This window comes from Dipodomys ordii, unplaced genomic scaffold (genome assembly GCF_000151885.1).
Source record: "Dipodomys ordii isolate 6190 unplaced genomic scaffold, Dord_2.0 Scaffold2, whole genome shotgun sequence".
NCBI classification, from domain to species: domain Eukaryota; kingdom Metazoa; phylum Chordata; class Mammalia; order Rodentia; family Heteromyidae; genus Dipodomys; species Dipodomys ordii.
Genome location: NW_012267218.1, coordinates 12617204 through 12630068, shown reverse-complemented (window position 1 = coordinate 12630068; position 12865 = coordinate 12617204). Strand labels below are relative to the sequence as shown.

At 37.8% G+C, this 12865-nt stretch overlaps 1 protein-coding gene across 1 annotated transcript in view; it reads right to left on the bottom strand.

Annotated features, from left to right (window-relative positions):
* Positions 1 to 1328: 1328 nt before the first annotated feature.
* Positions 1329 to 12865, bottom strand: part of Galc (galactosylceramidase) — a 37126-nt gene continuing 25589 nt past the window's right edge. Inside the window, exons 13-18 of the mRNA XM_013013394.1 lie at positions 12614 to 12703; positions 9512 to 9598; positions 6348 to 6498; positions 5206 to 5386; positions 2906 to 3069; positions 1329 to 1432 (exon numbers count right to left, since the gene is read on the bottom strand). Of these exons, the coding sequence (XP_012868848.1) occupies positions 1329 to 1432; positions 2906 to 3069; positions 5206 to 5386; positions 6348 to 6498; positions 9512 to 9598; positions 12614 to 12703 (777 nt within the window). The remainder of the gene's footprint in view (positions 1433 to 2905; positions 3070 to 5205; positions 5387 to 6347; positions 6499 to 9511; positions 9599 to 12613; positions 12704 to 12865) is intronic.

The following is a 12865-nucleotide window of genomic DNA, read 5'->3' as shown; positions in this document are numbered from 1 at the left end:
CCCTCAGCTCTTCAGCTCAAGGCTAGCACTCTACCACTTGAGCCACAGCGCCACTTCCGGCATTTTTCTTATGTGGTGCTGAGGAATTGAACCCAGGGCCTCATGCATGCAAGGCAAGCGCTCTACCACTGAGCCACCTTCCCAGCCCCTAAAAGTTTCTTTACTGTAGGTGCACATACAGCCTTGTGAGAAACAAGCAGAGCCTCTTCAGATATGGCGTTGCCTGAGCCCAAACATCTGCTACTATCTCACTATTTAAGGCCTTCATTTTCTCTGCCCAGGCAGGAGGGAAACCTTAACTTCTAGCCTTAGTTTAGAGAATATCACTATAAAAGCATATGCAAGCCAGGAGCCGGTGGCTCACGCCTGTAATACAACTACTCAGGAGGCTGAGATCTGAGGATCATGGTTTGTTCAAAGCCAGCCCGGGCAGGAAAGTCCATGAGACTCTTACCTCCAATAAATCACCAGAAAACCAGAAGTGGTGCTGTGGCTCAAGCCATAAAGTGCTTGCCTTGAGCTGAAGAGCTCAGGGATAGTGCCCAAGCCCAGAGTTCAAGCCCCATGACCAGAAAAAAAAATTAACATATATATATGCAAATATGTAAGCAAATATGTAAGCAACTCTTGTTATTGTTCTAGCCATTCAGATCTAAGCTCAAACACCATCCTGACCACCACCACCCCTATCCCAGTTACAAAATAAAGAGTAGAGGAGTTACCCCATTTGTACTCAATTACTGCCTTAGAGCAAGGGTCCACAAACTCTAGCCCTGAGGTCAGATACATTTTTTAAAGTAAAATTTTATCAAAATATAGGCACATCCATTCATTTACTTCTTGTCTATCTCCAGACTGGATAACTGGAGAAAGACACTGACAGCATACAGCATGAAGCTAAGCCACAAGGACAAAACGGAATGTACACAGATGCTAGAACAATAATTAGCTTGGCTGAGGGGTAGGATGGGTGTAAGTCTTCCACATCACGATCCATCTTGATATTCTAATGTCTAAAGGAAATTATATTATATGAAAAGAATATCAGAAGAAACAACTAACACAGGTGCAGCTGTAGCAAACACACAGGGCCCAGAGTGGAATGAATATATGTGGTTTCAAGTGCTGATAGAAGCAATGGGTAAAAATAAAGCAACTGAAAAGAGGCAGAGTCAACTGTTTGTTACTATGTGGGTTTACTCTGTAAATAGTTTCATCCTATGACAGCAGATGTTTTTCTGGTTCCTTTACTCTTCATTATTTATCTTACTTTCCTCCATTCATTTTATTAACTGAAAACTCTAGAAAGTTAAAAGAATATTTTACCTCTAGGCATTCTGGTTAGGAATACTTGCCTTAATTATTAAGGTGAGTGTATACCATTCTTGTGCTCTAATTTCAGCATGTCCTGAAGTATACATCATCCACCCAGCTGTAACACACACACGAAAAAAATTAGCCTAATGGACACATTAAGATTTAATTCACAGAGCCAGGCACTGTGCTCACATCTGTAATCCTTGCTACTCAGGAGGCTGAGATCTGAAGATCTCGATTTGAAACCAGCCCAGGTATTAAAGTCCGTGACACTTTTATCTTCAATTAACTACAAAGAAGCTGGAAGTGGAGCTCCGCTAGCCTTGAGCAAAAGAAGTCCAGGGACAGCTCCCAGACCCTCAGTTCAAGCACTAGGACCAGCACAAAAACAAAAAACAAAACCCAGAATCAGAGACTCCTATAATCACAAAATCAAAGGTTTCCAGCTGGCCAGTCTTCATAAACATCATACATTCAATAAGCACTTATTGAGATTCTATTCAAGCCATAAACTATAGGTAAGCTCACAAAAGAATTAGTAAAATTAAACTGAGAAACAACCACAATACAAAGAGTTACACACACCATTTAGATAGACATTTGTACTTGAAAGGACTGAATACAGAGAACAGCAGTAGTCCCAAACTCCAATCAGATTTCTAGCTAGTAGAATTACTTACACGTTAACAGCACTAACTTAGAATTATAGGGAGAAAAGAGTAAGTTAAACTTATTACATTTGAATGCCTAAGTAAACCTAGAACTTGAGGACATTAGATGAAGATTTAGTTCCTAGTTGCAATGGTTCCAATTAACTAGTTTTTGAGACTTGGGGCAAATCAATTAACATCTGTGGCTTTCTGTATAGTTTAGAAAATCCATGCCGAACTTCCAGATTAGATATGTTATAATAAGTCCTTATACCAATGTCTTTACCACCCACTCCTTTATTTATAGAGCCAAGGTAAAAAACAGAAAGCTATAAAAGACATGTTAATCAACTCAGGAGGAAAGTCAAGAAACAAAACCAAGAAAGGTCAACATCACAGGTCTAATGTCAATAAAGCAGATGTATGAACTGTATAAAGTTCAACACTCAACTTATTTTAAGCCCCTATTCTTCCAAGTATTATTCTACATAGGACAAGCATAGTTAAGATCAATGAGAAAAGTAAAGATGTTTCTAAGTGTTAAGTAAATTAGGAAATAGAATTTCTCCACTTTAAGTAGACCAATCCCATCCCTAATTTCCATAAGCCCAACAGCAGCATTCTTAAAATCTCTGTATCACTTCCTCCTATTACTACTTCACCCCAGCCTACACAAATCTGACCCTCACAGCTCAGTCCATCCCCACAATACCCTAAGGAGCCTTGCATAACTATATTCTCAGCAGTGAGCTGCCCACCTCCATACAAATTAAGTAACTGTTATTATGAATTGTTTGCTATGTGCTTCCATGAGTTAAATCTAACCAATCAGATACACAGCATCTTGGGGTGGGAGGATCTTTATTGCTTCCATAAATAACAAGTGGATGCTCAAATAAAATACCACCAAGTAAGTCATGTAAAAAAATGTCACTTACCTAGATCAGCTGTAAGTCTGTAAAATCCACTTGCAAAAATCCAGAAGAAAACTCCTGTGGCACTTCTGATCAAAATACCACCTTTGTTTACTCTTCCTGCAATGAATACACCTCCCTTCTCTGGAGTCTCTATATAAACATCACACTCAATAGTGAGATTGGTCCTGCAGAATAAAACAGTTGACTAGTATTCTTAAATTATGCCATTCTGATAGAGCACAAATAGGATATTTCATAATGGATGGTTTTAATCTTGTAATGAGAGGAGAAAATGACTTACTAAGTCTGAGCATGTAGCATGGATAGGCTTGAAAAATCTTTTAAACTTTATATATGCAAATCATGCCTTTTATTGCTAGTTAAATGGGGAGTAGATATTATTTTTTGCTTTCTATAATAAAACTCATTATCCAAATTTTGAGAAGCTACTTTTTTCTTTTAACACTATAAAGATAAAATTTTCCACATAATTCTGAACAAAAGACAAATGAAGAAAGGAAGTAGGTAGACTGTAGTCATAAAATTAAATGCATACCCTACAAAAATTTAGGAAATTGAGGGGAAGGGTAGGATTGGGAGGGAGGAGTGAGAATGTTGAAAGGGGTGATGTCATTCAAGACGCATTGCATTCATTAACATTTTGTCAAATGGTAACTCCTTTGTACAACTACTTAAATAAAAATATCATTTTTAAAAAAGACATTCTCATTTCCATCATCAAGGAGAATCAATGAAGGAAATGGGAGAAGCCTCAGGGAGAACATAAACAATTTCAAAGCCAGTTTTTAAATTTAAATCTATCAAGATTTAACAACACCTTCAAAGGCAGTCACCTCTGTGCTCACTGCTACAGGGCTTCTCAAATTGGAGCAGCTTTCGAGGGCTGGTTCAACTTAAGCTGATGGCCCCATCCCCTCGGCGTCTGATTAAGTCTTGGGTAGACTCTTTGGAAGTACTCAAGTAAGAATTGTCCAGGTGATGCTAATGCTACTGGTTCAGGAAGCCCACTTTCTGAACCATTGTACCCTACAGAGCATCTGTCTAAACAGAGGAACAAAACCTTGGTTCTAAGAGCCTGGATCCATTAAGAGGATATTAAAGGAGAGGAAAGATTCAGCTAGCCAGGAACTATAGTTTTTACAATGAGTTCTCTTGCAGGTTTCCTTTTCAGCATGCTAGGAAACACAACACTTTCCCTTTCAGAGACAATACAATCATCCCAACCAACATGACATTTTTTTAATTCACTTGCTATTCAATGTCTAACAGCAAATGGTGGGGGAAGGCATACAACCAAGCAGTAAAACAAGTGATCTATCTAAATAATGGGGCCCATGCTTTGGACATTTAAACCTAGTCACCTGTCTTACAAAACAAATGAAGAAGACATAAACTCTACAACCACTCTCAAAAAATCCAGATGTAGTGTCTACCTCAGCGACAACTTAAGAAATAGTGTTTGTATTATTCAAAAAAACAAGCCACCAAGGTCATTCATCCAATTTGGGGAAGAAATCTTCATTATATATCAGTAACTCTTAAGGACACCATGTACTATAAAGGTTCCATAGACTCTGGAAAACAAAATTCTTAAGACTTATGTCAGAGCTCAGGACTAGAATCACAATTTATAACCATGGTTGAGGAATACAAAGGATTTTCTGCAGATTTTCTGCAGCCTACAGCTAAACAATTCAAGGATTTTTCAGATTTATCTCTTCTTTCCTGTCTAATTTTCACACTTCGGATATACTGCTGTGTGTGTGTTTGTGTGTGTGTTTCTACAGTAGAATTATACTAGTAATAGGAATATTCTGAAAATAACTAGGTATAATAAGGCAGCACACTGAACTACAGTACTAGAGAAGATAAAGTTGGTCATTTTATTTTCTACAAGTTAAGACCATGTAATTCTACTACTGATCCAGCAGGTGGAAACATGAGATTAGTAAATCAAAAAAAAAAAAAAACACTCAAAATCTCAAAAGCTGTAAATCAACATTAAATTTTAATTAGGTCCCAAAGCCCTCAATTTTTATACTAAAATAAAACCTCCCCTACAAGAGTCACTATTAAATTAGGCTAATTTGAAGGAAGGACACAGATACACACACACACACACACACACACACACACACACACACACGCACACACACACACACAAATTGATGATTTGTACTCATCATGATATTTAATAATTACATACCTATTGGGTTCTTGGCAAAAGGAAAACAGTTGAAAACACCTCATTTCAGAATGTACCCAACATTATAAGGTTATTTCATCCAGATCTTACATACCATTGGTAATCTCCTATAATGCTGATTGGACTGAAAGCATCAGCAGCCCAAGTAATCGGGCGTTGATTGAGAACTTGTCGTAGAGTGAACTGATGCTCTCCTGGGTCTTCAGTGTTCATGTAGTACTCAAATACACCCGTCTGATCAGCAAAAAATGGAGCTTCACTAAAAAATGGGTACTCTGTTCAGAACATAATAAATTATCCACTTAGTATCTTAATAACTTGAGTCTTTACAAAATCTCTCCTCTCTGAAATAGTACATTTTCAAGCACTTTGAGAAGTTTTATAAACAAAATAATACTTATAACCAAAGCTTACAATTTAGGTCTAGGGGGTACTGATGTTCATATAATCCAACGTTTATATGATCCAAATGGTTGGGCAGACTCCAGTACAAACAGTCCTCAGAGCTACATATGCCAATCAGCTGGAAGATGGTTTTTCCTAGGAGAGTGAGCTGAGTTCCTACAGCAGTGACTATTAGGGGGAAGAGTCTCTAAGTAGCCCTGAAGCCAATAGGAGATTCAAGTCACTCCCCAGTAATGTTAATTTCCTCCCTGCTATTCTTCTATAGGCACAGAGTTTAGGAGATTATAGACCCACATGATCCATCAGTGACACCTATAATCCTATACAATATTACTTCTTAGTCAAAAAGTTGTGCTGCTTGCTGAGTGATCTATGAATATGACAATGACCATGTCCTAACTTTTGCCAAATGACCAATCAAGGGCTTTCTCTATTGGCTTTAGGTCAAATCCTCCTAAACACCAGAAGGAGAATTATAATAGAAAACTCAAAGGCATAGCTAGAGGGTATGTGGTAAGTTGGGTTACCCAAGGATAACACAATTACTTCTAATTAATCAATTCACCAGTACCATGGAAAGACATACATTAACATGGCTTAACCTTCACACAGAAGAAAAATGTCAGTGATAGTTAATGAGGCATAAAAGTTTCAAATCTTCAGTCACACCAGAAGCAACCTAGAATTGTAACTTTCATTCTGACAATGACCTCTACACATTTCTAACACTGAAAAACATAAAGCTATGCCTCCTCTTACCACACAGGGACCTGAGAGCTGAATGAACCATCAAACCCAGTATCACAAAAAGAAATATTTTAAAAAACTTACCAACATTGAAATCATCATCATAGATAGATGGGAAGGGCCGGGATTTGGGAGGAAATGGGAACTGGCCTTTCCGACCTGTGGTGAGAGTGGTGAGCGTGAATATCTCATCCTCTTGCAGTTCCAACGTGAAAGTGCCACCACTGTCGAGGAGCTGGAAGAGAAAATGCCTACATTCAAGGCCAAGGGTAGCTCACACCACTGCCTCAAAACACCTTGAGAAAAATGATCTTAACACAAAGACCAACTCATTCCTGTCAGGATTGCCTCAATCCTCGTGAGACAACATATCAAGGCCCTTGGTAATGTTCTAGGCCTATTTACAAGGACTTTATAGTTGAATCGATTTTAGAAGATTTCCTTCCATACTTCATAGGAAAAAAAAAGAATGCCATTGCATGGAGAAAAGAATAAATGGTGCCCAAACATATCTATTAGCCTATTCTTTTCAATTGTACAGTAAGCTCCTTAGAACTTGTATATATTTAATACATGCAACTGAAGGCTCTGCTCATTTCTCCCTTAAGACTTTTAGAAGGGAGAAAAACTCACTAAAACCTCACTAGTCACTCAACTGTTAATCACAGAAAATGGTTCTCAAACCTTACTTCATTGTTGGTGGGAATGTAAACTTGTTCAACCACTTTGGAAAGCAGTATGGAGGTTCCTCAAAAAACTTCACATAGAACTCCCCTATGACCCAGCAATCCCACTTTTGGGCATTTACCCAAATGTTTACAAACAAGACCACACTAAAGCTACCAGCACAACTATGTTTATTGCAGCATTATTTACCATAGCTAAGATATGGAACCAACCCAGATGCCCCTCGGTAGATGAATGGATCAAGAAAATGTGGTATATATACACAATGGAATTCTATGCCTCCATCAGAAAGAATGACATTGCCCCATTTGTTAGGAAATGGAAAAACTTGGAAAAAATTATATTAAGTGAAGTAAGCCAGGCTCAAAGAAACATAGGTCCCATGGTTTCCCTTATTTGCAATATCTAGTATATCTATGAGTCAAGTGGAAAAGGTCAGATAATGTGATGTCAGGAAAATGAACCCTTAGATATGTATTTTAATGTTTTTTTCTTTCATGCATGTGTTTCTAATGCATTTATAAGATTATCTCTTTGTTGCTTTGTATGTCCCTCCCCCACAGTATAACCCCTGCTTTCACTATATTTGATGTCAGTATAACTTGAGGAGGAGAAGGGGAAAAACCAGTTGTTTAAAGATACAGGTGGACCTGTTGCAACAATGAGAAGTACAAGTTGTCATGTCCAAAACGAGCTTTACAACGTCGGTGCGGGGAGAGGGGGAAGGGGGGGAAGGAGAAGGATTGGGATTGGGGGGGAGGGGGGAGGCTGGGAAGGGATGTGAAGGGTAAACAAAAGGAGGAGGCTGCAATGCTTGGTAAGAAATGTACGCATTATCCTGCCCATGTAATTGTAACCCCTCTGTACAGTATCTTCACAAATAAAAAAAAAAGAAAATGGTTCTCAAGAAAGAGAAGTTCTGATCATTATAAATTCAATATAAATTTTAATAAGCAAGGTAAGTTTATGTAATGTTTATGACTTTGACAACTTAATGTTTTCAAGTTTTTTCCCCTCACATAAAAATAAAGGGGGAAAATATATACCTGAAAGGGGTGTTGTAAGGATGAAGGCAGACAATGATTATGAAATGCTTATCTCAATGAGGGACTGACAGGAAACACAACTGCCTGTATTACTGCTATTTGTTAACCATAAACCTCTAAAGGCACTACCAACCCTTTCATATACTATTAAGGTAGGAAGCAAAGTTATGCTCATTTTATACAATTGTGAAAAGTTCTCTTTCTACTTAGAAGTTAAATGGTTCATATACCCTTAGTAGTTAGTTGATGGCCAGATATGAAATATCAGATGCCAAATTTGGGCTCTAGATTATCTTTTTTCCAACAGGAGAAAATCATAGTTCATTACACTATTTCTAGCAACTGATTAGACAAAATGTACAATGTTCTTTTTCAATGGGTGTTTAATAATTAATAATGACCAATTATTAGAACATGAGTAATTATCAGAAATGTAGCCAATCATGTCAATTAAGTTAAGTAATATGCTTGCCTGGGCCAATTCATTCTTTGAAACGTTTCATGAAAAAACAGCCTATACTAAGCACAGTAGTAAGAACACTGTATTAAGACCCATGTTTAAGTTGGTCAGCACACAGTCCTAGGTAGCTGTAGGATGACTGATAGAGAAAGCTCAAGTGTCAGATGAGCTAAACTTGGAAAGATAACAGACAGGAGAAGCCATCCTGGGAGAAGAAAAAGCATGTTCAGTCACAGAAGTAAGTAAACATTTATACATGCTTTGAAAACTATAGAAGTTTAATAAAGAGTGGACAATTTAATAAGAAAAAAAGCCATCTTTCACCTCTGATGAGCCAATGAAGGTCAGATGCTACACTAAGGAATGAAATGACAGTGAAAAATCACTGACATATTTTGAACAAGGCACAGACACAAATCAGACCCACATTACAAACATGCCCCCCTCTGGTGGCAGTGTGGCAAGCTATTCTTGAGTAAGTCAACACTGGGGCTAGAAAACCAGGAGGCAAATCTGAAATCCATGCGAGCAATAATGAGCAAGTTAAACTTGCCATAGCAGTAGAAATTGGAAATGAGAAAAATATACAGATGACAGAATCGTCTTTCTGTGATCATAGTGGGATAGAGAGGGAAAAAATCTCCAATAAGAGTTGAATTTCTCACCTGGGCAGCAACTGAGGCAAACTAGGACTAAAGAGCCAAAAACATCTATAAACACACAGACATCTACAATTCCTTAAACAGGATTTCTAGTTAAGAAATAGAAAACACTCATTTGCTTCAGCCATACTCAAGTAACTAACTCTTCTGTATAGCACCTTTACAATAAAAGAAAATTTTAAAATAAAACATAAAATCAATTACAAACTTTCAAGTTCTTCATTCATTAGCCAATTCCTGGCACTTTTTAAACTGTCTTACTGTAATAAATTAAAATAAAAGGAATTGACATGGTAGCTAACATGGTAGAGCACTAGCCTTGAGCTGAAGAGCACAGAGACAGCACCCAGACTCACAACTGACAAAAATTAAAATAAAGGACTTTAAAACTACCCATATAGAATCCAGTCGTTTAAAAAGGAATCTCTCAGATGGTATTCCAAGCTTAGTATACCACACCTGTAGCTCTGGTATATCACTCTAGAGAAAAAAAAAAGCATGGATTAATATTTCATTTCCCAAATACGTACTAGTTAAAAAATAAACACAATGATAATGTGCTATTTACAAAAAAAATCAACTATTAATTAGTAAGACATTGTTTAAGCTAATACTTTATTTCTCATAAATTTCAGCTACTAAGCAAGATAGCCAGGCATTTTCAAGAACAAACCCCTGCATTAATAGACTTTCAGAAGGGCCCTTACTTTTGTTTCAGATAAGACTCTTCAGAGAAACTTGCAGAGAACATGCTAACCACTATTCTTTTAGGTGACCTAGACCCAGAGTAAACTTAGCTTGTGGTAACAATGAAGAGAGCACACACAGAAGCAATCTTGTCTACCATCTTTCCTGTATGAACACCTGCTCTATGGCCTTGAGCTAATTTAAGCATGCTCAGAAGTATGCCTTATCATCTTTTGTTCTTGAATTGTGACTTTAAACTGAGCATGCTGAGAAATATCCACCATATACATCATGCTCTGATGTACCCATCTCCAGTGTGCTTTTGTATATCAACATGCACAGGCTCCCTGAATAAAATCCCCCTGCTGCTTTTTCAGGAGAAGATCATTGCTTTGGGGGGGGAGGGGAAGCCTACAGTGCTCTTCTTACCTGTCACAGGCAATAAATCTCCATCTTTATCTCCTGGTTATGATCTTTGGTATTGTATTAACCAAGATAGGAATACTAAAGAACTCTGCCAAATGTTTAAAAAAAAAAAGCCTTTGCTTCAAAAGTACTCACTATTGTATCTGCATAAAAACATTTTTAAGAATCTTCTAGTATAAAAATAATTTTATATGTATTAATTTAAAAGGTACTGAACGAAAAAAAAATAAAAAAATAAAAGGTACTGAACGTTCTCAATTCAAATCTAACAAAAGAACTAGGTGCCAGTGGCTCACACCTATAATCCTAGCTTCTCAGGAGGCCAAGATCTGGAAGAATGAGCTTCAAAGCCAGCCAGGACAGAAAAACCCACGAAACTCTATCTTGAAAACAAGCCAGAGAAAAGCTCAACTAGAAGCAAGGCTAAGTAGTAGAACATCCACTGTGAGCAAGTAAGCCAAGCAAGCACAGGATCCTAAATTCAATCAATCGCTGGTTAAAAAAAAAATCTGGGGCTGGGAAGGTGGCTCAGTGGTAGAGCGCTTGCCTTGCATGCTCAAGGCCCTGGGTTCGATTCCTCAGCACCACATAAGCAAAAAGAAAAAAGCCAGAAGTGGCGCTGTGGCTCAAGTGGTAGAGCGCTAGCCTTGAGCTGAAGTGCTGAGGGACAGCGCCCAGGCCCAGAGTTCAGGCCCCATGACCGAACTAAAAAATAAAAAAAAAATCTAACAATTTTCACGATGTTGATCTTTCCAATCCAGGAGCATGGGAGTTTTTGCCACTTTCTAAGTTCTGTTTTGATTTCCTTTTTAAAGTTTTCATCATAGAGGTCTTTCACTTCTTTGGTTAAGTGAATTCCTAGATATTTTATTTTTTGTGGGGCTATTACAAATGGAGTTGCTTTCCTAATTTCAGCCACACTTTTCTCATTGTTGGCATATATAAAAGCCATTGATTTTTGAGGGTTAATTTTATACCCTGCTATTTTGCCAAAGTTTTGAATCAGCTTGAGTAATTTGGGAGTGGAATCTATGGGATTCTTTAAATACAAGATCATGTCATCTGCAAAGAGGGAGAGTTTTATTTCTTCTTTCCTTATTTGGATCCCCTTTATGTTTGCATCTTGTCTTATTGCTGTAGCTAGGCATTCTAATACTAGATTGAAGAGAAGTAGAGAGAGTGGACATCCTTGTCTTGTTCCTGAGTTAAGAGGAAATGGCTTTAGTTTTTCACCATTAAGAATAATGCTGGCTGTAGGTTTGTCATATACAGCCTTTATTGTATTAATCCATGTTCCATGGATTCCTAATTTTTCCAAGACCTTCATCATAAAGGGGTGTTGGATCTTGTCAAATGCTTTTTCTGCATCTATTAAGATAACCATGTGGTTCTTATCCTTGTTCCTGTTGATGTAGTGAATTATATTAATTGATTTGCATATATTGAACCAGCTTTGCATCCCTGAAATGAATCCTGTTTGATCGTGGTGTATGATTTTTTGGATGGACTGTTGAAGTCGATTGGCCAAAATTTTGTTGAGAAGAAGTAGAAATATGGTGCCTTTTTACCCGCTTTTCAGTATAAAGTAAACAAATAGTGCCTTTGGTGATTTGTATTGTTGTTTTGGTATAGAGTACTGAGTATTTTAGAGTATTCCAAAGATCACTGTTTAAGCACAGTTTTTTTTGTTTTGTTTTGTTTTTGTTTTTTGGTCCAGTTATGGGGCCTGAACTCTGGGCCTGGGCGCTGTCCCTCAGTTCTTCAGCTCAAGGATAGGGCTCTACCACTTGAGCCACAGCTCCACTTCCAGCTTTTTTCTTTTTGCTTATGTGGTGCTGAGGAATTGAACCCAGGGCCTCAGGCATGCAAGGCAAGCGCTCTACCACTGAGCCACCTTCCCAGCCCTAAGCATAGTTTTATAGTATATAACTGATGCTCAAGCCACCAAGGATAATTTTTTTTTTTTGGTCAGTCATGGGGCTTGAACTCTGAGCATGGGCGCTATCCCTCAGCTCCTCAGCTCAAGGCTAGCACTCTCAGCCACAGCACCACTTCTGGTTTTCTAGTGGTTAATTGAAGATAAGAGTCTCACAGATGTTCCTGCCTGGGCTGGCTTTGAACTGGGATCCTCAGATTTCAGCCTCCTGAGTGGCAAGGATTACAGGCATGAGCCACCAGCACCCAGCTCCAAGGATAATTTTCTTACAAGTGACTTTTATAAGTGTTCCTCAAAGACCTTTGACATGTTCTGGCTTCTGTCCTATTTCTTTAAAAGGAGTCAGGAGATACAAATGCAAATTATTATTAACTCATATGTATGACTTATCACATAAGAACTGCTGGACTGTGATAGAAGTAATAATGTGATACATATGTACTTACAAGAGTTCCCTGAAGAAAAAAGGTAGCCAATTGTTGTGATACATTGTAATAGGGAAGAAATGGCCGGATACACATAGAATGTTTGTGACTCTGAAGATAAAACGAAGTTAAGTTATCCACATGATATTATACAAGCTATAAATAACTAATATCCCAAGATTAATATAAGTAGCACACATTACATAACTATGAATTTATCTTAAATGTTAACAATTTTTCTGCTGTACTCTTAATGAATGTGTCTTTTGTGTG